This window comes from Poromitra crassiceps (genome assembly GCF_964638095.1).
Source record: "Poromitra crassiceps genome assembly, chromosome: 17".
Lineage (NCBI taxonomy): Eukaryota > Metazoa > Chordata > Actinopteri > Beryciformes > Melamphaidae > Poromitra > Poromitra crassiceps.
This window is the reverse complement of record NC_139635.1, coordinates 5,359,642-5,385,311: the sequence shown is the minus strand read 5'-3', so window position 1 is coordinate 5,385,311 and position 25,670 is coordinate 5,359,642. Positions and strand designations below refer to the sequence as shown.

At 46.7% G+C, this 25,670-nt stretch overlaps 1 protein-coding gene across 1 annotated transcript in view; it reads left to right on the top strand.

Annotated features, from left to right (window-relative positions):
* Positions 1-11,772: 11,772 nt before the first annotated feature.
* LOC310792017 (zinc finger Y-chromosomal protein 1-like) overlaps positions 11,773-25,670 on the top strand; it is a gene marked incomplete at both ends in the record, with an annotated part of 29,099 nt that continues 15,201 nt past the window's right edge. Inside the window, 3 exons of the mRNA XM_083653699.1 lie at positions 11,773-11,965; positions 19,870-20,235; positions 24,215-24,590. Of these exons, the coding sequence (XP_083509825.1) occupies positions 11,773-11,965; positions 19,870-20,235; positions 24,215-24,590 (935 nt within the window). The remainder of the gene's footprint in view (positions 11,966-19,869; positions 20,236-24,214; positions 24,591-25,670) is intronic.

Here is a 25,670-nt window from a genome sequence, read left to right as displayed (position 1 = left end):
ATTGCTGAGCGGGCTGTCTCAAGCCAGCAATATCAGTATAAATTTAGACTGACCTAATTTAATAATATGGCATCAGTCGACCCAGTAGCCTAGATAGAAAATCTATTAGCTGGTGAATAAACTTAGTCCTGAACTGCTGAGCGGGCTATCTCAAGCCAGCAGTATCAGTATAAACTTAGACTTGACCTAATTTAATAATATGGCATCAGCCGATCCAGTAGCTCAGATATAAAATCAAATAGCTGGTGAATAAACTTAGTCCTGAACTGCTGAGCGGGCTATCTCAAGCCAGCAGTATCAGTATAAACTTAGACTTGACCTAATTTAATAATATGGCACCAGCCGATCCAGTAGCTCAGATATAAAATCAAATAGCTGATGAATAAACTTAGTCCTGAACTGCTGAGCGGGCTATCTCAAGCCAGCAGTATCAGTATAAATATAGACTTGACCTAATTTAATAATATGGCATCAGCCGATCCAGTAGCTCAGATATAAAATCAAATAGCTGGTGAATAAACTTAGTCCTGAACTGCTGAGCGGGCTATCTCAAGCCAGCAGTATCAGTATAAACTTAGACTTGACCTAATTTAATAATATGGCATCAGCCGATCCAGTAGCTCAGATATCAAATCAAATAACTGGTGAATAAACTTAGTCCTGAACTGCTGAGCGGGCTATCTCAAGCCAGCAGTATCAGTCTAAACTTAGACCTAGACTACCTAGACCTGAATTAGCAGTATAGTATTAGTCATCCTAAAAAATCCTAATAAATTTTGTTTTGACCTAATTTTATTGTTGTCTATAGAGTTAGTTCCACCTCGCGCAGATTCCCCCGCTCTCTTCTCTCTCTCCCCCTCAGGTGTCCTTCATTGGCCTGACGTACACCCCCGCCGCTGCAGCCCTAGGTCCGGCCGTCATCGCCCTAGCCACCTGTCGTCACTCTAGGCCATCTACCCGCTACTCCTTCTATTGTCTGACACCCCGGGCTCTTCACCACCACCGACCCCTATCCTCATCATCCTGGTCACCTGCCTGCCTAAGGGAAGGGGGGGGACCCCCCCCCCCCCCCCCGGCCTCATCACCTCCAACTCCTATCCTCCCCTCCCCTTAATCATCACCTCCGACTCTTATCCTCCCCTCCCCTCCTCTTAGCTAGTATTCTCTAAACCTACGAACACTTAAAGACTACATTTTCTATTTCTTTTGGACTCTACTTTTTACATTTTCAACTCCCTTCCCTGATTTTAGGATAATTTAAAAACTACATTTTTATATCCCTTCTGTTGGCCTCTTTTTTACATTTTCAATTTTCTGTTCTTTTGTAAATTTTATTTCCATAATAAACCATTTACAGAGTTTCATTACCGGAAAGCTCTGTACATGGTTTAGCCCGGCATCTCTCGGCCTGTCTCGGAGGGGAGTCCCCGGATGGGGGTCCATTGCTGGGTCCACTGCCTGGGTGGGCCCGCCCCCCGCGTGGCCTGATCTCTCAGTTCCCAGTCACTAGCTGGGGGCGGGTCGCGTGGGGGGTGGGTTTACCCAGGCGACCATTGCTGGGCCCCTGTAGCACAACGACCTCACAAGGTTCCTCCTCAGCCAAGTCACTGAGGCAATCCATATGGTGGAAAGGTTTTCTTGCGTTCACTGGGGGTGTGGGGACGCCGCTGTGTCCCGGCCCGGCCTTCTCTCTCACGCCTTATGTGGGGGGGGGGGGGCCGGGGCGGGGGGCATCGGTGCTCTTCATCACTGGTCGAGGGCTGCCGGTTGGTTTAGAACAGTTTAGGTAGGCGATAGATTAGCTACAGCCTAAGGCTGACCTGTTATAGTGTTCAGGCAAAGATCAGACTAGAGCAGAGTAGGATAGGCCAGATTAGGCTGTAGATTAGCTAGATACTATGTCCCATTTAGCTCTGGTTAATGCTTAGAGTAGTCAGTTGTCTGATCTTCCCCCCCCCCCTCTCTTTCTCTTTCCCCCGCTCCTTTCCCTTCTTCCCCCTTCCTGTTCCCCCCTCTCCCACATTTCCCACTCCCCCCCCCGCCTCCTCTCTTTCCATGCTCTTTCCTCCCCCACATCCCACCCCCCCCCCTCCCTTCTCTTGCTCTCTCCTCCTTCTCCCCCCCTCTGCTCCTTCTCCTCTTCTCCCCTATTTTCTCGAACCCCTACCACTTCCTGCACCCTCCCACCTCTCCTTCTCTGTTCTCTCTGTCCTCTCCCCTCTCTCACATTCCCCCTGCTCTCCCTCCCCTGCACCCTCCCACCTCTCCTTCTCTGTTCTCTCCTCCTCTCTGTCCTCTCCCCTCTCTCACATTCCCCCTGCACTCCTCCCCCTGCACCCTCCCACCTCTCCTTCTCTGTCCTCTCTGGGGGGGGGGGGGGGGCGGAGAGGTCTGTTCCCTCCCCCGCCGCCTCTTCCCACGTTCCCCCTGCTCTCCCTCCCCTGCACCCTCCCACCTCTCCTTCTCTGTTCTCTCCTCCTCTCTGTCCTCTCCCCTCTCTCACATTCCCCCTGCACTCCTTCCCCTGCACCCTCCCACCTCTCCTTCTCTGCTCTCTCCTCCTCTCTGTCCTCTCTGGGGGGGGGGGGAGGAGGGGGCGGAGAGGTCTGTTCCCTCCCCCGCCTCCTCCTCCCGCGTTCCCCCTGCTCTCCCTCCCCTGCACCCTCCCACCTCTCCTTCTCTGTTCTCTCCTCCTCTCTGTCCTCTCCCCTCTCTCACATTCCCCCTGCACTCCTTCCCCTGCACCCTCCCACCTCTCCTTCTCTGTTCTCTGCTCCTCTCTGTCGTCTCTGGGGGGGGGGGGGGGGGGGGGTGTGTGGGGGGGGAGGGGGGGGCGGAGAGGTCTGTTCCCTCCCCCGCCTCCTCCTCTCGCGTTCCCCCTGCTCTCCCTCCCCTGCACCCTCCCACCTCTCCTTCTCTGTTCTCTCCTCCTCTCTGTCCTCTCAGAGAGGTCTGTTCCCTCCCCCGCCTCCTCCTCTCGCGTTCCCCCTGCTCTCCCTCCCCTGCACCCTCCCACCTCTCCTTCTCTGTTCTCTCCTCCTCTCTGTCCTCTCCCCTCTCTCACATTCCCCCTGCACTCCTTCCCCTGCACCCTCCCACCTCTCCTTCTCTGTTCTCTCCTCCTCTCTGTCCTCTCTGGGGGGGGAGGAGGGGGCGGAGAGATCTGTTCCCTCCCCCGCCTCCTCCTCTCGCGTTCCCCCGGCTCTCCCTCCCCTGCACCCTCCCACCTCTCCTTCTCTGTTCTCTCCTCCTCTCTGTCCTCTCCCCTCTCTCACATTCCCCCTGCACTCCTTCCCCTGCACCCCCCCACCTCTCCTTCTCTGTTCTCTCCTCCTCTCTGTCCTCTCTGGGGGGGGGGGGGGGGGGGGGGGGGGGGGGGGCGGAGAGGTCTGTTTCCCTCCCCCGCCTCCTCCTCCCGCGTTCCCCCTGCTCTCCCTCCCCTGCACCCTCCCACCTCTCCTTCTCTGTTCTCTCCTCCTCTCTGTCCTCTCCCCTCTCTCACATTCCCCCTGCACTCCTTCCCCTGCACCCTCCCACCTCTCCTTCTCTGTTCTCTCCTCCTCTCTGTCCTCTCTGGGGGGGGGGGGGGGTGTGGGGGAGGAGGGGGCGGAGAGGTCTGTTCCCTCCCCCGCCTCCTCCTCTCGCGTTCCCCCTGCTCTCCCTCCCCTGCACCCTCCCACCTCTCCTTCTCTGTTCTCTCCTCCTCTCTGTCCTCTCCCCTCTCTCACATTCCCCCTGCACTCCCTCCTCTCCTTCTCTGCTCTCTCCTCCTCCGCATTTCCCCCTGCGTCTCTCCTTCTCTGTTCCCTCCTCCTCCGCGTTTCCCGTTTTCTCCCCGCCTCCTCCCTCCCTCACACTCCCCCTGCTTCTCTACCCTGGCTCTCCCTCCCCTGCACCCTCATCTCTCCTTCTCTCCTCCTCCACATTTCCTATTTTCTCCCCACCTCCCCCCTCTCCTCTGTCTATATTGCTCATTCTCTCCCCACCTCCTCCCTCCCCCTGCTCTCTTCTCCCCCACACCTCCCCTCCCTTCCCCTCTCCTGCTCTCTCCTCTTGCTCCTTCCCCACCTCCTATACACTCCAGCATCTCGCATTCCCTCCCCACCCCATAACTCTCTCACATTCCCCCTGCTATTCTCCCTTCTCCTGCGCTCTCCCCTGCTCTCCCCTCATTCCTATATTTTCTATATTATCAATTGTTCAAATGTTATCTTTATTCTGTATATTCTTGTTACTGTTGTGTCAGCTAGAATTAGCTAGACATACTTTCTGTGAAGCCCTCTGAGACATGCTTGTGAATTAGGGCTATATAAATAAACTTGACTTGACTGTTGCCACCTAATGGGTCCGTAAAATAGCTTCTACACCTTCAAAATCCCCCATATTTTTACAGGAGATGCATCAGGCTTTGATTCACATCCCACCGTCAAAAAACGCAATTGACGTCTTTAGACGTCAATGGCACTCAATGAGCTAATTATTAGCACCCTGTGTGAAACGGTGGCAGTTTGGTTTGGTTCAAACTGAGCGACTGTGTTTCTAGCCTGTGTGATTCATTGATCACGGGTAACGGGTCGAGCCACGGGTCTTATATTGATGGGTCTGGGCGGGGCCTGGTTTTGATTTTGAGATCATCACGGGTAACGGGGCGGGCATGGTTCTTATATTGACGGGTCTGGGCGGGCACGGGTTTGCAAAATTAGACGCCGTGCAGGACTCTGTTCTACACTACTGAAGTCACTCCCCTTTTTGGAATTAACTCCTCCTGCTTGGAGCCGCTTTAAGCCATACTTGTTGCTATGCGTACGTCACACCATCACGCTGCGTAACGGTGTGACATTACATCAACAAGTCGGAATATTGCCATGATCACAATATGAATTTTTGATTATATGAATATGAATTGTAACGATATATCGATAACAATATGATATGGCACACCCCTAATACAGCATATCAATAGAAAGTCAGTATGCAACAAATTTGCATGACGTTTCCATATAGCAACTCCATGCGATAGACCAAGGGTTCCTAAACTTTTCAGCCAGCCACCCCCAAAATAACGGTGCCAGAGGCTTGCGACCCCCACTATCCCCGGAGGTGGTTGAAGCATACTACTAACGTTTCATAAACAAAACAAACAATTATGGTTAAAATGCGCTCTTTTTAATAGTTTTTAAATTGTATTTCACACATTTTGTAGTCCACATATTCTTTAGGCCAATTTCACACATTCTGGAAATCATCTCGCGACCCACCCAATGGTGTCACGCTGCCCCCTGGGGGTCCCGACCGCCACTTTGGGAACCACTGCGATAGAGGGCTAAAATAAAGAACATGTATTTTCTCATGAAGTTGAGCTAAGCTGTTTGTACAGTATGGATACTTGGTAGACTTGATCAGTATTCCAACGCTGACATTACATTCCCATGTGTTACAGGGACACAGCCCCTCTGACCCAGCAGCCAGCAGCAGTTTGCAGAAGACACAGAAGGCTCTGGAGAGCCAGCGAGCGCTGACGTCTGGCTGTACAGACGGCCCCGCGCTGGACGCCCTGACAGCCGGGATACAGGCTCTGACCCGCACCTTCAGAGAACGTCTCCATGGGTCTCCTGAAGGGCCCAGGCTGCTGCCACACACCCAGCCACACGCACGCTGCCGGGGCAAGAGAAAACACGCAGATACACACCCAAAACCTCTAACCCTGGCCATGTCAATGAGAGACAGGAGGAACTACACTGACAGAGGGAGCTGCATGAAGGTCGAAGAAGAAGTCACTGAAACCATTGTCCTGTAAAATGACTGGTAGAAACCATAGAAGAAGTCATTGAAACCGTTGTCCTGTAAAATGACTGGTAGAAACCATCGCCTGTACACAAATATGGACATAGCCTCCATGACCTCACCCATTGGTTTGTGGACTCCCATATTGAAGCCTCGAGTTTGGCATTTTGACCGTCGCCATCTTGGACGAGTAGAGCCGCGGCGCCGCCTGCTATTGGTCCGTGATCGGACAGGCGACCTGTCAATCACTAGGGATGGGCGGGAGTACTCGGTTACTCCGGTACCCGTTTGTAACGTCAGTACTCGAGTAACGTTTCAGGCGGTATTAAACAAGCGTACACCAATGTCCAGTTCAGAGAACCAGGAAGAGGGGAGAAGGGAGCAGAAGTCAGTTGTTTTGTGAATGTTAAGAGCATGAAGAAACTTCACATTCTTTCCTGTTTTCAACTCAATGTGAGTAATGTTACAAGTGGGGGGGGGGCATCCATTACTGCTTTAATACAGACAGAGGGTTTGTTGCCCTTTGCACCATTTCTGGTTATTCACTGGACTTGAACTGCTTCAATTTCAATAAAAATGGGTTGTAAAACCTTTGAATGGTAGTGGAGTATCAGTGTCGGTAGTGAGAAGTAAAATTACGAAACATGTTCTGGTTACAGCAGCTTCTCAAATTCTAAGATTTGCTCCTTTTCTGTTTCATTTTATACCTGATTTGATTTTTTATTGTATCTTTTTAACACATTCAGTGCCAAGGACGTCTGTGGACGTCCTAAAAAAAAGTAACGTTCAGTGCCAAGGACGTCTGTGGACGTCCTAAAATCATAATTCATATTATTCCATAATTCTTCTGTTTAAGGTCGTACCCAGCCAGTGAGCATGAATCCCTTCAAGGGATCACACGGCGCCACCTTAAAAATCACATCGCAGCTGCGCAGTGCAGCCACGTTAAAACCTTGCGACGCTCAGAGGCTCTTTGTAGAGTAGGTTGGTCAGTAGCAGTAGCATTAGCAGTATCCGTAGCAGAAGAAGAGAATAGATTTATAGCATTTAGTAGCATTTAGTAGAATTTAGTAGCATAGCGATTTTAGATTAGTTTGTGAGATTGTGTAGTGAGTGGATTCGAGTGCTTGGTGTGAGGTGAGTGCGTGCGTGGGTGGGTTGTGTCGGGTGTGTCTGAGTGTGCTAGCGAGTGTGCCTGTGTTAGATTTAGCAGTTAGCATTTAGCGTTAGTTAGGTCAGGGTAGATAGCATCTGTGTAAAAAAAAAAAAAAAAAAAAAAAAAATTGTCTGTGTGTCTCTGTCTGTCTGTCTGTCTTGTGTGTCTGTTTTGTTAGACTAGCGTTAGTGTTAGACTAGCGTTAGACTAGCGTTAGTCTTAGATTAGCGTTAGTGTACAGTTAGACTAGCGTTAGTTAGATTAGCTGTCATGCCCAAGGCCAGGCGTAAGCGTGGTGGGCCGCTCCCAGGGCCTGGGCAGCTCACACTGCAACAGGCTCTCAGCCGTGCTGTTCGGGAGAGAGATCTCCCTGAAACAGACACGGATGAGCCCGAGGAGACGGCTTCATCATCTCCTGATGACGCCAGAGATGAGGAATGGCAGCCCCCTGGCCCTGGACCTAAGAGGCGAACATTCTTGGACGAGGCGGCTTCCAGAGGTTAGAACCTACATATAGGCTATAGATAGCCTACTTTATTGATCCTTTACAGGAAACTATTACTACTAAAGCTGTAAATGCCAGACGATTGTATGCATAGATGACTTCTCGATTGTTGACAAAAATGTGATATTGTAAGTTCTGATATTGTAAGTCGATTTGAATAAAAGCGTCTGCCAAATGCCGTAATGTAATGTCTAATAATAAAAAGAAGCAGGAGAAAAATAGGAGGTAGAAATGTAAAAAATAAAATAAACACACCCACACACCTTTTATTATTCATCAATTTATTTTCGTCAACACAAAGCTTGGTAAGAATAACGATCCTGCAATTAGTTAGCATACTAATAATACCATGTAAAATATTCAATTTCAGAGTTGGAGCACAGCTCGGAGGAAGAAGACGACGACGTCACACGTCCCCCCAGCGTCACACGTCGTGCGCGCTTGAGCTCCAGTGATGGTGAGATGAAGGCCATTTTAGAATTACAATTATTCATCTGATATTGAAAACAAACTTTTTTTCCTTCAAGAAATGTCAATATATTTTTATAAACTCACTTTTACTATACAGAAGAGTCGGAGGAGGAGGAGGAGGAGGAGGAGGAGGAGGAGGAGGAAGAGGAAGAGGAAGAAGAGCAGCATCTGCCGGCATCTTCAAGCAAAAGAGGTGAGAAGATTATTGGATTTTGTCAAAAAGACAGCTTGTTTACATATCACAATTGTCTGAAGAAAAACCTTTTATTTCATTGTTTTCAGCGGGCAAGTCTCGTCCCTCCCTGGATCCTCCGAGCTGGCGGGATATGGCTGACTGGAGCCCCAAAACGCTGCCATTCACCGCAGTGCCAGGTCCCAGTGCGGCAGCATCACTGCAGTCCGACAAGCCTGTCGACTTTGTGGAACTGTTCCTCTGTGACGAGCTCATGTTGCTGATTGTTGATCAGACCAACAAGTACGCGGAACAGTGTATTGCTGTCATAGAGGAGCTGCGTCTGCCATACTCCAGGGTAAACGCCTGGCAACCGCTGACCCTGGTGGAGCTGAAGCGGTTTCTGGGATTGCTTTTCCTTACTGGCATCGTCAAGAAGCCGAGTTGGGCCGAGTATTGGTCTGTTGATCTGGCGCTTGAAACACCATACTTCGGGAGCACAATGCCACGCAACAGGTTCCAGCTCATTTGGCGGTTTCTCCACTTCAGCGACAATCGGGAGGTCGATGGCAGCGACCGGCTCCACAAGGTTCGTCTTGTCCTTGATCTGCTCCTCTCCAAATTCAAGGAGCTGTACCAGCCGTCACAAAACATCTCGGTGGATGAAGGGATGCTGCACTTTCGAGGACGTTTACGTTTCCGTGTATACAATCCTGCCAAACCCACCAAGTACGGAATCAAGAGCTACATTCTGTGTGATTCAGCCAATGGTTACTGCTACGCCATGAAGCCATACTGTGGAACTCACAGTACCCTGCAGGACACCGTGCGCTTTCTGATTGCCGGCCTTGAGGGGTTTGGATATCGCTTGTGGATGGACAACTTCTACAACAGCGAGTCAATGTGTCGTCTTCTCCTCGGCCTCCAGATCCACTCAGCTGGCACACTCCGTGTCAACAGGGGAGAACCGCCGTCCATCCGCGAGGTAACCACGTCTGACCTGGCAGTAGGTGAACACCGCGCTCGTCACAATGACACAGTGATGGTCCTGGCATGGCGAGACAAACGCATCGTCCGGATGATTTCGACGTTCCACCAGGATGAGATGACAACTGTGGCGGTGAGACAAAAAGGAAACAGTGAGAGAGTCCCCCAGAGGAAGCCAGCATGCGTGGTGGAGTACAACCAGTACATGAGTGGTGTGGAGCGCCTGGACCAGAAGATCTCCTATTACCCCTTCATCAGGAAGACTTCAAAATGGAGCTCTAAGTTTGTCATGTACCTGATGCAGATCGCAATGAGCAATGCGTTCATTGTGTACAGGGCACGCAACCCAACGACCAGCTGCAGAACCCTGAAAGACTTCATCCTGTCTGTGCTCAAATCCTGGACCGCAGATCCCCCTCCTCCTCCGGCCCCTCCCCAACCTCCTCTTCCAGGAAGAACACCAGTCCACCCACGCAAAAGGTCCGCTTCAGCGAGGCTGGATGTGGACTTCGCGGGCCATGTGCCACTGCCAGTGGCAGACCCAGCCACCAAAACAAAAACAATCTATCGAAAATGTGCGCACTGCGCAGCCAAGGGACTCCGAAAAGAGACCAAGTACGTTTGCCCTGGCTGTGACCACGTACCTCTCTGCCTCTACCCGTGCTACTTTGAGTATCACTCACAGTGATACTTTCCCCGACCCCCCCCCCCCCCACCCCCGCTTCAGCCAGTGATGCAGTGTTTAGTTTAGTTTAGTTAGTGTCAACGAGTGTGTGGGCAGTCCATCAAGCTTTAGTATGTTTATTTGCTTTGACAGTTGAAAAGTAGAGACACTGGAGAGAAAGCTGTAGCGGGATTCAGTCCTTCAAGACTACAGTAACGTTACCTCCAAACACAAACTGCCTGCTGTCTGACTGTTGTCAAGCCGTCCAATAGCAGTGTCATTACTGTAACAAGAATAGTAGCAGTTGTAACACAGTAATAGCATCAGTCATGTGTATGCCTTTTTTTCATAAAATGTGTTGGTTCTTTTGAAAAAAAAAAAAAAAAAAAGCTGGAATCAAATATTTGTAGAAAATAAATGGAAGATTCTTTTCACATACTTGTTGTTATTGACTTGAGTTGAGTTTCCAACCTTTCGTTTGAGGTATTGCATTTTGTTCAACTCTAAGCAGAATTTATTCTGTGGGCTATTATGAAAATACTATGCATAAAAATGTGTTTTAGTTGGAAACTACTTTGAAGGTTTTTTTGAAGAAAAGAATACACTGCATGAAATGTTGTGGTGGAATATTTGATTGTTACACACCAAATGAAAGCTTAGGAAGTGTACTTTCATCATCAAAAAAAAAAAAGTTGATATCATGTTTCTTTATGGAGAGATGGCCTGCAACATACACCTTGATGCCATAAAAAGCAGCGTCTTGAAGTTGGACTAAGCGGTGTTCAAATATTTGTAAAAAATAAATGAAACATTCTTTTTACATACTTTTTCCCCCAAGGTAAAGTAGACATTCCAACCTTTCATTTAGGAATAGCATTTTATCAAGCAGAATTCATTCTGTGGGCTATTATGAAAATACTATGCATAAAAATGTGTTTTATTTGCAAACTACTTTGAAGGTTTTTTTGAAGAAAAGAATACACTGCATGAAATGTTGTGGTGGAATATTTGATCGTTACACACCAAATGAAAGCTTAGGAAGTGTACTTTCATCATCACAAAAAAAAAAGTTGATATCATGTTTCTTTATGGAGAGATGGCCTGCAACATACACCTTGATGCCATAAAAAGCAGCGTCTTGAAGTTGGACTAAGCGGTGTTCAAATATTTGTAAAAAATCAATGAAACATTCTTTTTACATACTTTTTCCCCCAAGGTAAAGTAGACATTCCAACCTTTCATTTAGGTATAGCATTTTATCACACTTGAAGCAGAATTCATTCTGTGACCTTTGTTTACATAAAAGTGTGTTTATCTCGGAAAGTAAAAAAAAACAGCAGAAAACCCTTGAAAGTGCTCTTCCTGCAGAGGCTGTCATTTCATAATGGAACTGTCTAGAAACAAAATTTCTTCTTTGAGAGAAGCAGGAGTGTCCAATGTTTCATTTGAGTCCAGTCCTGTCAATATACCCCTAATAGAAAAAATTCTATAGCTGTTTTCAACTGAATGGAAGTGAACCTGGCACAGGCTCCAGACAATTTTACTGAAGCGCTGTGGCACTCAATGTGTTAATCTGTCCTTTATTGACATTGAGCTGCATGTTGTAAATGAAAGTTCCATACAAATAAAGGGTATTAATTTATTATCATCATCTGAGCTTTTTGGCTCTGGCAATCTGAAGAATCATTTGGGGCTCGGTGAACTGTGATGGAGATTTGTCATTAGCTTTGACATTTTATAGACCGATCGATCAAGAAAACAAAATCAAAATCTATAATACCGTAGAATGTCTGCCTGTCTGTCAGATGTTTCTGCAGTAATTCCCTTTTTTAGAATGTTTTTGACTGTGATTATGGTTATGACAGTGATGTGGCCAAGACCAGGCTGGTAGTTGTATCAAACATCTCATTCTGTTCTGTTATGTCAGGGAGAATATAGAAAATAATCCTCATATGTCCTGATCTGAATTGCGACAGAAAAACCTGACTGAAACTCAACTGATCCTCTCTCTGTGTGGCAGGGCCCGGTGAAAGATGGCATCTGGACTGCTGGCGCCCCCTGGAGGTGAACTATGCAGCTTCTTCCTGAGAGAGGAGGAGGAGGAGAGGAGCAGAGAGGTGGGCTGTCAGTGGGAGAGCCCAGAGGAGAGAAGAGAGGTGGGCTGCCAGAGCGAGGCAGCAGAGAGGAGAGATGCTGCTGTCCAGGTGGACCTGCTCAACCAACCAGGTGAGAGAGAGAGAGAGCTGCTGTCTCACACATCGTTCTCCACAGTTTCCTCAAAGTAATCATCATAATATTTATAGAGCACTTTTCAAAATCCATGTTACAAAGGCAGCAAAATAAAACCGACAAGTCTTAAAATAATCAGGTTGTAAAATAAAACTGACAAAACATTTGGTCTATAAAACCCAAGGTAAACTTTTTTTTAAAGAATCAGAATCAGAAAAACTTTAATGATCCCAGAGGGGAAATTGTGACATGCTACAGTTGCTCATACTCAGACATGAAAATATCAACAGACCACCATATCTACATAAGCAGCAACATCTACATTCTCAGAGACATACGACTGTTCTGTACAGTGAGAATCAATAAAATAGCATCCAATATAAGTTACAACGGTTAAGTACCGTATGTGTCAAATTGCAGTAATTGCACATAGTTTCATTGCACATCAGGTTTACATTATCTAAGTTGGTTGGGTTTTGACGGGTGGGGTGAGTGAGCCACGGCTATCCGATTGGCTGACTCAGAGTGACGGGTGTTCTGAGTGAGGAGTTAATGGCCCAATTCCAATCCGCCCCCTTACTGACTCACCCCCTTAGAGGTGCGTTCACGTGAAGGGAGTGAGGGTTTAGGGATGTCCCACAGTGAAATCACAAAGTGAATGAGGGCTTGGAGTGAGCCCTTTCTGCCCCCTTACCGTAAGGGAGCAGCTGTGGCCACTTACGGAAAAGGAATTGCCCACAATGCATAGCGTTGTGATGTATAAAACGGGGAAGGCTGCAAATATCTGTCAAAAAAATAAAAGAACACACGCGCGAAATGAACGCGGTGTTTGCGAGTGCGCTGGAATGCCTTAATTGACAATGAAACATTACATTAATAGGGATTTCAGATTAGACAAAAATATTATATCAGAGGAATGCAAGTAGTTATTTTACACAATCCTAGAATAATCATCGATCATTTCTATTACAATTGCAATCCACAACTTTTTTGATGAATGAGAAATAGTTTTACCGAATCTGTATTGTACAGTATTGACATTGTGTATAATGTTGGGTGACATGTCATTATTATGCTTATTTTAATTATAATTACACATGTTGCAGATTACAGATTTTGCAGTAGGCTACATTTATTTTTAAATTACCTGTTGTCCACTCTGTAGAGCCAGAGCCTGGATGAGAACAGACTCATCAGGGATTATATCCCTCAAAGCGTCTTGACAATAAACAATATACGTATAGCGAGCCCCAAACCTGCCAGAGTCAACATCATCTTGTCAAGTGCAAAGAGCTCTGCTGTCCCAATCCTCCTATTTATCCAATGTGGATCCCTTCCACACTTGATGACTCAACCACTTTCAGATGGCGGCCATTAGAGGGACTGAGGGTTCAGGGCTTGAGTCTTTAGGGGGCGGATTGGAATTGGGCCAATGAGTTTGATGGCCACAGGCAGGAATGACTTCCTGTGTCGCTCTGGGGTGCATCTGGGTGGAATCAGTCTTGCACTGAACGTGCTCCTGTGTTCGACCAGCACGTCATGGAGTGGATGGGAGGCGTTGTCCATGATGGAACGTAGCCTGGACAACATTCTCCTCTCCGACACTGCTGTCAGAGAGCTCAGCTCCAGGCCCATGATGTCCGACTCCCTTGCCTTGCGGATCAGTTTGTTGAGTCTATTTGCGTCCGCTGCCCTCAGCCTGCTGCCCCAGCACACTACAGCGTACAGGAAGGCACTGGCCACCACTGACTCATAGAACATCCTCAGCATGGTCCGGCAGATGTTGAAGGACCTCAGCAGTCTCAGAAAGTAGAGACGGCTTTGCTCTTTCTTGTAGAGGGCCTCTGTGTTCTTAGCCCAGTCCAGTTTATTGTCTATGTACACTCCAAGGTACTTGTAGTCCTCCACGATGTCCACACTGACCCCATGGATGGAAACGGGGGTCACCGGTAACTTGGCCCTCCTCAGGTTCACCACCAGTTCCTTTGTCTTTGTCTTGTTCAGCTGCACCATGTGACAGCTCCACCACAGCCCGATACTCGTCCTCATCACCATTGTTGATACATCCAACTAGAGCAGAGTCATCAGAGAACTTCTGAAGGTGGCAAGACTCTGTCTGGTAGGTGAATTCTGTGGTGTAGTTGGTGAAGAAGAAGGGAGAGAAGACTGTCCCCTGTGGTGCCCCAGTGTTGCTGACCACTCTGTCCGACACACAGTTTTGCAAGCGTACATACTGTGGTCTGCCACAGGTAGTCAACAATCCAGGATAGAAGGAAGGCATCCACCTGCATCGCAGTCAGCTTCTCACCCAGTACAGCCGGCCTGATGGTGTTGAAGGCACTGGAGAAGTCAAAGAACATGACTCTCACAGTGCTAGCCGGTTTGTCCAGGTGGGCGTAGGTGCGGTTGGTCCGGTAAAAATAAAAGAGTTCAAAGGAATTTAAAATCAGGAAAGGCTCTCTGATAAAAGTATGTTTTAAGAAGGCCGTTAAAGATGTCACTGCATCAGCTGACTTGATTTCCTCAGGCAGAACGTGGGCAATTATTTTTCATGGGGGGCCACATGAGAAACCCAGATTCTTGCCGGGGGCTGAACAAATATTGTCATGCCGTAACCCAGAAACTTTGATGATAGAGGACCACAAAAAAGTGTCCTCGCCACCAGAGGGCCAGATTTTGCTGAGGGTTGGGGGCCGAACGGCGCCATCGCGAAAAAATGTGGGGCATTTGAAGTCAGGTTTAGAGGAATAACTCATTTTAAATTAACAGTTGTGATGTCATTATTCAGTTTTAAACACCAATATTTGATCCTTTTCTCACTCACTCCTATGTCACCACTTGCTCTCCCTGCATTGCTTGAAATTAACTTTTTTGACCACCTGCCAATATGGCTGCTAGAAGTTACCAGCCAATTAGAATTTTCACTAGCCAAAATGTTTTTCTAGAAATAAACCAGAATATGAGTGGGTTAATTTAAGCATAAGTATCAGTAAGTGGCCCGGGATTCTCAAAGCCTGTGTTGAGGGTCACACAAGAACAAAAATGCACTCTTGAAGCTAAATAAATCCAAAACCAAGTTAATTATTTTCATTTTACTTCAATGTAGAACAGTCATTTCTTACACATGAGATTACTGGCCAGAGAGTATTGGCCAGAATGACATGAACATTTGGACACTTATTCAGCGGGTAACTTGTATGTTGCGTTCAGGTGCACTGTAATTTTTTATTTATTTTTTAATCTATAAAGTAACCGGTAGGCCAGAGGCCAGTAGGCGGAGAAATCACCGGCCACCGCGGCTTGGGGAACTCCCTGCCTGACATTTCACAACGCTATAAATGAGTGATTTGGGTAGATGAAATTACTGTTTCTGCTGCCGTCTGTGCGATCGCTGCAGTTGACTCCAAATAAACTTCCATGCTGTATTATAATCCAGTACAGCACTTGCCCATGTAGTATACTAGGCTAACGCTATATATATATATATATATATATATATATATATATATATATACTGTATATATATATATATATATATATATATATATATATATATATATATACCTATATATATATATAGTCTTTTTTTAATCCAATTTTTATCGCCCATTAGTGCAATTTTTTTTTTTTTTTATCCTGGTTGCTGCTCCACCCTCTGCCGATCTGGGGAGAGCCGAAACTGGCTCCATGCTTCCTTCGAGACATGGGCAGTTAGCCAGCTGCTTCTTTTCACCTGACAGGGGAAGCTTCATCGGTAGGACATAGCACGTGGGAGGATCACGCTATTCCAACGAGTTCCCCTCCTTCCGAACAGGCGCCCCTAACGACCGGAGGAGGCACCACTTCAGCGACCAGGATATTGCATGTTTTGGTGTGGGGTTCCTATATGAAGGAAACCCCCAGGGGGCATCGGGAGAACATGCAAACTCCACACAGAAAGGCCCTTTTGACGACCTCACCCGGGCGGTGGGCACTCGAGGGCATGCGGAGGGGCATGCACTCATTCAGCGCTCACAGCGTCCCAGGTGGGAATCGAACCCAGGACCTTCTAGCTGTGAGGCGACAGTGCTTACCACTGCATCACCATGCCCCCTTTATTGGCTTATTTCACTAGTCTGAGTGTGTGTGTCACACGCTTTTGCGATCACACTGCACGCCTATTCCACGCTGAACCTGAGCCGAGTTACAAGCGCCTCTCCTCTCTCCCGAGTGTTTTTTTTTGTCACGTGTGGTCCCGAATTATCATGGGTAGGTCAAATAAATCGGATATATTTAATGTGCTATTGATGCTGGATATGTATTACCAGGTCTCCTTCTTGGGTCACTGTTGTCATAGAGAACTGGATGCTGTTGTACTAAGTGGATTAACTTTTCATTGTCCATCTTGCTTCTTCGGTCAGGGTGAAGATTTGTTTGACGGGGAGAAAGCCCCACGTGATAGCCACCCGTCAATCACTCTCTCTCTCTCTGCTCAACACTGTTGTAGTAACACCATTTTATTTTGAAATTCAGTTGACTTTGCCATTTCCCACGGATATTGTCGCGTTTTTCCTTCATGGCTTGACAGAAGAAGTCTGCCTTCACGCGCCTAGTCGGCTTGAAAATAGAACTCACGCCTAAACGATGAAATCGGCGCAGCTCAGGCAAGGCGTGGGTACATGCAAGGTTCACGTTGAGGCGCCCTGTGTACACAGCCTCATTGACTAAAAGGACGCCTATTTAAAAGCGTGGGTAAAGGCATGGCATAGGCAAGGCTTGGGTGCCCTGTGTGAACGTAGCCCTAGGAGCTCATATACTCTATGTAGCTGGCATGTCAAGACATGTCTGTAAGGCTAAGAATCATGTGATTCTAATTAGCCCAATTTCATTCAGATATCTTGATATGAGAGGTCAAGGGACCCATTTGAGTAGTCATGCCCATTTACCCTTGTCAAAAACTTTGCCCACTTTGGAGCTATGTTACACCCACTTCCCAGCGAGCTAGCATAACATGGCTGGTACCTACAGAATCCACTGGATGTCTAGTATTTTGTAGGGGTGCTCAGATGATATTTAGGAGTCCTCAAGCACCCCTAAAAAGGATCTAAAAACACCACTGCTAACTCCTCCAACTCTGCTGATTATGGCAACATGCGTGCCATGTACCAGCCTCACCAAGACCGCACCCCTAAAGTCTGCTTCAGGTGACATAACAGACCGAGGCAAACGGAGATGGGCGGAGCTTTCCCAGGAGCTCTTTTGAAGGGAGAACACTGTGACTGATGCAGCAGTTGAGAATACCAACCTCCTGCCTGCCCTGAGTGGGCTCGACGCTCTACCCCAGTGGGTCACGACCCCAAGTGGGGTGGCTTGGAATTCAAATAGGGTCACCTGAATTTATTATTATTATTAGGGGTCCAAACACGAATTGATGTCATAAATCCCAGTGATGTCATAAATCCCACTGTGACATCATCAGTGATGTCATAATTCCCACTGATGACATCAGTGATGTCAGTCATAAATCTGACATCATCAGTGATGGCTTGGGGGGCGGCTGGCACTGCGAGACTTGTAACTGTAATGTTCAGCATAGCCAGACTGGGCAGATAGATTGGAAATGTGACTCACTACTCAGAAACAAAAAATGACCCATATCGGCCAGATGGTGGCGCTATAACAGACCATTTTGCGTTATGGTCCATATCTTCTGAACCGTGAGTCCGATACTCAAAATTTCACTTCTCAGGGATTCTTTGGATCAATACGCATCTATCCATATAGGCCCCGCCCATTTGCGTGTGCCTAGATTTTCCGCCATTTTGAATTTGATCAAAAACCTACTTTTGCTATCTCCTCCTAGACCGTTTGGCCAAACCACATGAAAAACTTTCTGGGTCATCTATGGACTACCGCGACCTAAAGTTATCAATAGGATTTTGGATATGTGAAACTGTTTTGAAATGATAAATGTCTAAACTTATAGAGACCCCCCCCCCCCCCCCCACCCCAATCAAGAATTTCTGTTGACCAGGATTCTTATGCCTCCGCCGGCGATAGCCAGGCCGGAGGCATTATGGATCCGGGTTGTCCGTCCGTACGTACGTCCGTCCGTCCATCCATCCGTACGATGTTTGTTAACGCGATATCTGAGGAACGCCTGGACGGAATTTCATCAAATTTGCCTCAAACATCGACTTAGACTCAAGGATGATCTGATTAGATTTTGGTGGTCAAAGGTCAAAGTTCAAGGTCACTGTGACCTCTCGAACGCCATTTTCAAGCTTGTTAACGCGATATCTCAGGAATGCCCAGTGTTGGGAGTAACTAGTTACTAAGTAACTTAGTACTAAGTAACTAGTTACTGTAACTTAACTACCTTTTTCAGTAACTAGTAATCTAACTAATTACTTTTTCAAATTCAGTAACTCAGTTACAGTTACTAAAATAGTAACTGGGCTAGTTACTAGTTACTTTAGGACATGAAAATAACGGACAACTTCAGAGGATTACCCAGTTTCTGATCCTCAGACCTAGTCCGGGGAGAGAGCTGCAGCCAGAGCCCCAGAGGCTAAGGACATTGATAGGCTATAAGCCTCCCCAATAAGCGAATGTTCAATGCCACACTGTGGCACAGCAACACTAACATAATGTGTGCATTAATAACAATCGAAGCAGGCTTTTAAAAGTAACGCAAAAGTTACTTTCCCTAGTAACTAATTACTTTGAAGTAACTGGTAACTTTAAAGTAATTAAATTACCTTTTGAGAGAAGTAACTAGTAACTGTAACTAATTACCAATTTTCAGTAACTTTCCCAACACTGGGAATGCCTTGACGGAATTTAATCAAACTTGTCTCAAACATCGACTTGGACTCAAGGATGAACTGATTAGATTTTGGTGGTCAAAGGTCAAAGGTCAAGGTCACTGTGACCTCTCAAACGCCATTTTCAAGCTTGTTAACGCGATATCTCAGGAATGCCTTGACGGAATTTAATCAAACTTGTCTCAAACATCGACTTGGACTCAAGGATGAACTGATTAGATTTTGGTGGTCAAAAGTCAAAGGTCAAGGTCACTGTGACCTCTCAAACGCCATTTTGCAGCTTGTTAACGCGATATCTCATGAATACCTTGACGGAATTTCATCAAATTTGCCTCAAACATCTACTTAGACTCAAGGATGAACTGATTAGATTTTGGTGGTCAAAAGTCCAAGGTCAAGGTCACTGTGACCTCTCAAACGCCATTTTCAAGCTTGTTAACGTGATATCTCAGGAATGCCTTGACGGAATTTAATCAAACTTGTCTCAAACATCGACTTGGACTCAAGGATGAACTGATTAGATTTTGCTGGTCAAAGGTCAAGGTCACTGTGACCTCTCAAACGCCATTTTCCAGCTTGTTAACGCGATATCTCACGAATGCCTTGACGGAATTTCATCAAATTTGCCTCAAACATCGCCTTAGACTCGAGGATGATCTGATTAGATTTTGGTGGTCAAAGGTCAATGTGAGCTCTCGAACGCCATTTTCAAGCTTGTTAATGCGATATCTCAGGAATGCCTTGACGGAATTTAATCAAACTTGTCTCAAACATCGACTTGGACTCAAGGATGAACTGATTACATTTTGGTGGTCAAAGTTCAAGGTCACTGTGACCTCTCACACACCCAATTTCCAAGCTCTGTAACGCAACATCACAGGAGCGCCTTGACGGAATCTCTTCCAATTTGCCTCAAATGGCAATTTGGACTCCAGAATGAACTAATGGCGGAGGCATAAGTCCGCGTTGCGGTCGTTCTAGTTTTTGGTTGACTACAGTTCCGCCCCTTTCCATCCAATGCAACCGTCTGTCTCTATCTGTCTCTCTCTGTCACTCTCTCTCTCTGTCTGTCTCTCTCTCTGTCTGTCCCTCCAGGTTTGTTGCTGCAGTGTTTCACCGTCAGAGCGGACGGACAGGAGGGAGGTGCTCTGCTTCAGCACTGCACCACCCACAGGACTGATGGCACGTCCCGACCCGCCGCCAAACGCACCCGGGCCGTGCTCCGCTCCTCCAACAGACGCACCCCGACCGCACTACGCTCCTCCACCAGACGCACCCCGACCGCACTACGCTCCTCCACCAGACGCACCCCGACCGCACTACGCTCCTCCACCAGACGCACCCCGTCCACGCTCCGCTCCTCCACCAAATGCACCCGACCTCGCCCCCGCCCTGCACGGTCGGGTTCCCGCCCCAAGACACAGCGGGAGAGCGGGACGGGCGAATCCAGTGCGCCCCCTGGTGCCTCTCCGCCCTCGCCTGTGTCCCACACTCCGCTCCGCACAGCCCGCCTGCCGCACATCCCCCTCCACAGGCTCTCCGTCTGTCCTCCATACCTCCCGCTCGGCCGCTCATCCCCCACTCCAGAGGAGGAAGAGGGGGAGGAGGAGGAGGAGGAGGAGGAGGGGAGCGATCCAACCTGGACTCCACCAGATGGAGGTGAGTGTAGATGATGATCAGGCCCGGCCATTGCTTTGTCTTAGAATGGATGCATTTGCTAGCCTGATATCAGACAACTCGTTACATTTATTTCCATCTTGTAGTCTGACATTGCCCGCTGTGTAAAGAGTCACTTCACCCCACCTAAATCTGTGGTTAAGCCTGACACCTAGTGGTGAAAAGTAGGGTCCTGAACTGACCTTCTGCTATTGGCTGGTCTTTGTGCCCTGTGATGCACCCTCTGCAGGAGTGGCCAAACTACGGCCCGCGGGCCAACTGCGGCCCGCTGCCCATTTTTAAGTGGCCCGCCATGAATTTAGCACCAAAAAAATAATAATAATAAGAAAAACAAACGGGGGGGGGGAAAAAAACAAAAAACGGATTGCCCCCATTTCGTTTTTTCAATTTAAAACCATTGAAAATGGGTTATACTTGAGTACCCTGATCTGGTCTATTTATTTTTAAACAGTTTTAATACTGAATGAATGTTTAATACTACTGTTATGTTAAATGATCTCGGTCTAAAGGCCGTTTCTCACTGGTGCGGTGCGGAATGCGTTGCGAAATGCGAAGCGAAATTTCGTGCGGATTTTCCGCATTGCAAACTATACACACAGGTCCGGGTGCGAATTATTCGCATTCCCACGTTCATTTTCCGTCGGCGGAAAAACAGTGAGCAGAGACCACAATGCAGTCAAGCAGTAGTAGTAGCAGTGATGACGACCTGCTCCTCATATTGCTGAGAAAACAAACGAGAAAGAGGAAAAGAAGGTTCTGGGTTCACCCAATTTTAGAGAGGCGCACAGAACATGGCGAGTTTCATCAGCTGGTCGAGGAGCGCCTGTATCACGGTCGCTTCAGGCAGTCTATTTCAGAATGGGAGTTGAGCAATTTGAGGCTCTGTTGGGGATGATAGCCCCTCACATAATGAGGAAACACACAAACTACCGCAAACCTATCGACCCTGAACAACGACTGGCAGTGTGTTTGAGGTGAGCATTTTCATGTAATTTATTTTGTTTACCGTCAATTGCTTTAAAAAAGAAATCACGATATACGAGGGATCAGTGTTTGTAAACAAACGGCGAAACTGGGGGGGACGTTCACGCTAGGAAGGCAGATAGCCTGTAACGTTACAGTAGGCTATGAACACAAATTGAATCATCACCATGCCAAACAGCAGCGCAGCTCCATACTACAATGTGACGTCAGTTGTAAATAAAGGATTTCATTGGTCAAACGTATCTTGCCGCATCCGAAAATCCGCGGAAGTCAAAGTCCGTGCGGAAAAATAAACCCCCGCACGAATGTTCCGCCTCGGTGTGCAAGGTTCAATTGCAACTCATTAAAACATTTTGTTGCAAATCTCCGTGCCGAATATTCGCGCGAAAATCCGCACCCGTGTGAAACGGCCTTTAACCTGTTGGCAGAGGAAAATAAAATTTGAAAACATACAGAAATACCCATTGTAATAGGTGAGCACATCAATAAAACTATGTGTCATATATTTATTTAGGTAGAAATTAATTGCCATTTTTGATGGCACAAGGGTTTTCTGGTCAAATTTTTTTTGCCGCAGTAAAGATTTTGTGTGTGAACTCAGAACCTCAGGATATTTTTTTCAGGGTGCGTTTTTATTTAGAATGAGATTTTTCCCTGTCTTGGTTATGCTTTGTGTTGCTGCTTCGTTTTGGTTTCCCTCTGTATTTCTTCACATAAAAAAAAAACATGTTGATTGGTGGTTCAAAAGACTGAAACCTATGTTGATTGGTGGAGTAGAAGATATCCATGTGCAAACGTAAGCCTTGACATTTAAATTTTAAACCAATCGGGACAAGGGGTGAGAATAAGCATCTACAGTGCAGTTTGGCTCAGAAGAAGAAAACATGGATGAAAGGCTGTGGCTCAGGAGGTAGAGTGAGTCATCCACCAAATGCTTTGGAATAAAAGAAGTTTGATCCCTGGCTCCTCAAATCGCTCCTTGATGGTTGCACTTGCCACCAGCACCCTCCGGGGTAGCTTCCCACCATTGGCGTATGAATGTATTTGTAAGGCATTTTGGATAAAAGCGCTATAGAAATTAAGTCTATTTACCATTTAAATCATTGACTGCATTTACATTGACTTGAGTATCCCGGTTATGAGGTTATCCTGGTTTTATTTGGAATACCGTGTTTACATGGAACACAGAGAAATCTGCTTATTCATATCCCTGTATACATGATGAATACCAGCATCCCGGTTACTTAAAAGAGCACTGCAGGAATGAGTCCGGAAGTAGCATGTTGGATCTTCAGGGGAAAAGTGAATGGGGTTTTAGAATGGGAATTTCACTTAAAATAAGGTCTGTGGTTAACAAACGTTTATGGGGGTGGTAATTTGTGTTCAGTAGGATAATCTTCACAAACGTGAATAAGTTTTATGACTTTTGAAAAGTAAATGCGCGATTTTCAGAAACCGTTTCAAAAGTTGGGTCCAACATGTCCGGGACTTCCGCCTTCAGACTACAAAAATGCGTCATCCCTGCAGTACTCTATACTTCAGTACTCTATACCTGCAGTATAGAGTACTGCAGTACTCTGTACCTGCAGTATAGAGTACTGCAGTACTCTGTACCTGCAGTATAGAGTACTGCAGTACTCTGTACCTGCAGTATAGAGTACTGCAGTACTCTATACTGCAGGTACAGAGTACTGCAGTACTCTATAGCTGTACTGCAGCACTCTATACCTGTACTGCAGTACTCTATACTGCAGTACTCTATACTACATGCTATTTGTGATGTTGCAGCTCGCTCATATTGAGTGTGTGACATCATTCACCTTTTTTGGGATTCTCTCTTCACGGTGGTCTGTCTTCATTTGCGCGCTGCTGCTGCTTCTTTCTTTCATCTTAGTCACAACACCTTCGTCCTGTAGTCTGTATTGAATAGGTCAGCATGGCGATGCTTTCTCCCATCTAAACTTTACTGCCAAATATATTCAATTCTTTCATCACCGAAAGATAAGACTCCATTTCCTCGAAGTGAGACCCTTTCATTGCCGTCTGGCTATTGTATTTTTCTGTTGCGCGGGTAGTCAGCGGCAGTCAGAAAACAGGATAAGATGTATACATGCTACAGTGTCGTGGTTTCTTTCAGCAGGTTTCTCAAAACCGGGAAAAGGGCTTATATCATAAAATGAGAAATCGTGACTGTTTCCATCTACTACTGTTCTGCCAATATTAGGAGTTTGTGAAGTGGAGATGCAACCAATTGATGTGAAAAAACACCAGTCAACCCCTCAAAAGAGCGAAGTTAACCCTGTGTTCTCTGAATAAATGTGAGGTAAAGAGAAAACATCCAGGAGGAAAACATTGAAAGCTCGGTGAGCACATTGCTGACTGCCACACCAACATGCATGCGTGCCGTTGTTGTGCAAGCGCTATGAAAAATATTTACAGTATTAACATTTATTGATTATACAGAGGTACATAAAATGGATTACCAGCGCCACTCTTCAATCCAGCATATCAGTTACGGTAGTTTAAGTGAGTAAAACGTCAATTCTCAACGTGAGTCGCCTGTTATCCCGCAGTCTTCCTCCGTTTAAAACTGCATGGTTTTTGAATGGAGTTTGGTTAAACGAGGGTTTGGTAACTGAGAGACAACAGAAGATTCGGTTAATCCATTTCCACTTAGTGCACATAGTGGCATTTACATTTTATCAATACACCAATTTTTCCACCTCCCCCAAGCGTAAAAACTGGAAACCCACCTACAGACTCTCTTCTCTCCCTCCAGATCCCGACTCTCTCCAGTCTCATTCTGTCCATCCTGACGTCGCCCATAGCGCCGCAGCCAGAGCGCCCCCAACTCCCGCTCCGCCCGAGTGTCCGGGCGCTCCCTGTGAACCGCAGCCCGAGACCACCGAGAGCTCCTTCTGTGACGTCTGTGGGAAGGTCATGAAGTGCAGATCGAGCCTGGCCCGCCACTCCTTCACCCACACGGGGCAGAAACCGTACAACTGTCCCCTCTGCTCCCTACGCTTCAACCGCCGCGACAACCTGCAGCACCACCTGGACCGACTCCACCCGCACGGCGTGGACCGGCTCGAGAGGCGGCGCGCCCACGACCGCGCCTGGCTGTGCCACGTGTGTGGAAAGACCTTCAGCTGCAGGTCCACGCTTCTTTTCTCATTAACTGTTTCTTTCTTAAACATAAACCCCCCTCCCCAACTCATCATATAAGTATAACTATAAAACGGATAAAAAATGCAAACAAGAAAGTAAAGTTAGAGAGACGAGAAACCCTGAAAGGGCTTATTCAGGGTCTCTATCTCAGAAAGCCAAATAACAATAATCCGTACAAAGCAGACAATACAACAGAAACAAGAAGGAAAGAAGAACAACAAAATAGACACAGAAGAGAAAATCAACAATAAAAAAGAAAAGAAAAAAGAACAACAATCAAAAAGTAGAAACAAAAATCAATCATTTGCCTTGGTTACCGTCTAACTAACACTTTATTTGAAGGGGTTAGGGTTAGACTGACACAACCATGACATGACACCTGTGTGTTTATGGCTGCAAGCTGTTGTTGCGTTCTGGCCTTTGATTCTACATTTATGCACACCGTTTGTAATAACAATTCACGTGCAGACTGAAGCCGCAAATGTCAGCACCGCAACTCTGAGCAGTGTCAAGTGAGCCAGAATAAAACAGAAACTTCTGGTTAGAACCTTCACAATAATGGCAATTAAATAAAGTAATAGATCCACGTTGCAATGTTTTTGTGTGTGATCATAAATACACAGAACACACAGACAAGACAATAGAGAGCCAAAGTGAAACATCACTTCCTGCTTTCTCCCTGTACCAGCGCTGAAAGAAAATATGAATGGCGGTGAACAGAGAATAATGTTACTTTTTTGATCCTGTTTGAATTGTGCCACGGGGTGCCAACGTACATTTTGTCAATTTAAAACATAACTTTGCATGTCAAGAAAGTCTCAGTTTGTCGTCAAACTGAAACATAGGGGTTAGTTTCATATAAAAACTATATAGCTCGTGGAAGCTCGTGGCATGTCGCCGGTCTTCAGCTTTGCCGGTAAGTGACGTCACTTAGGCGACAGTGTATGTAGTCTTTCTGATTTATAACTTATAGTGCAACAGTTTGGTGCACAGTGTGTAGTCAATCATCTCTAGCTCTGTAAATATGGCACTTTAAGTTCTAATAATAATTTTTGTCTGGTCAAAAG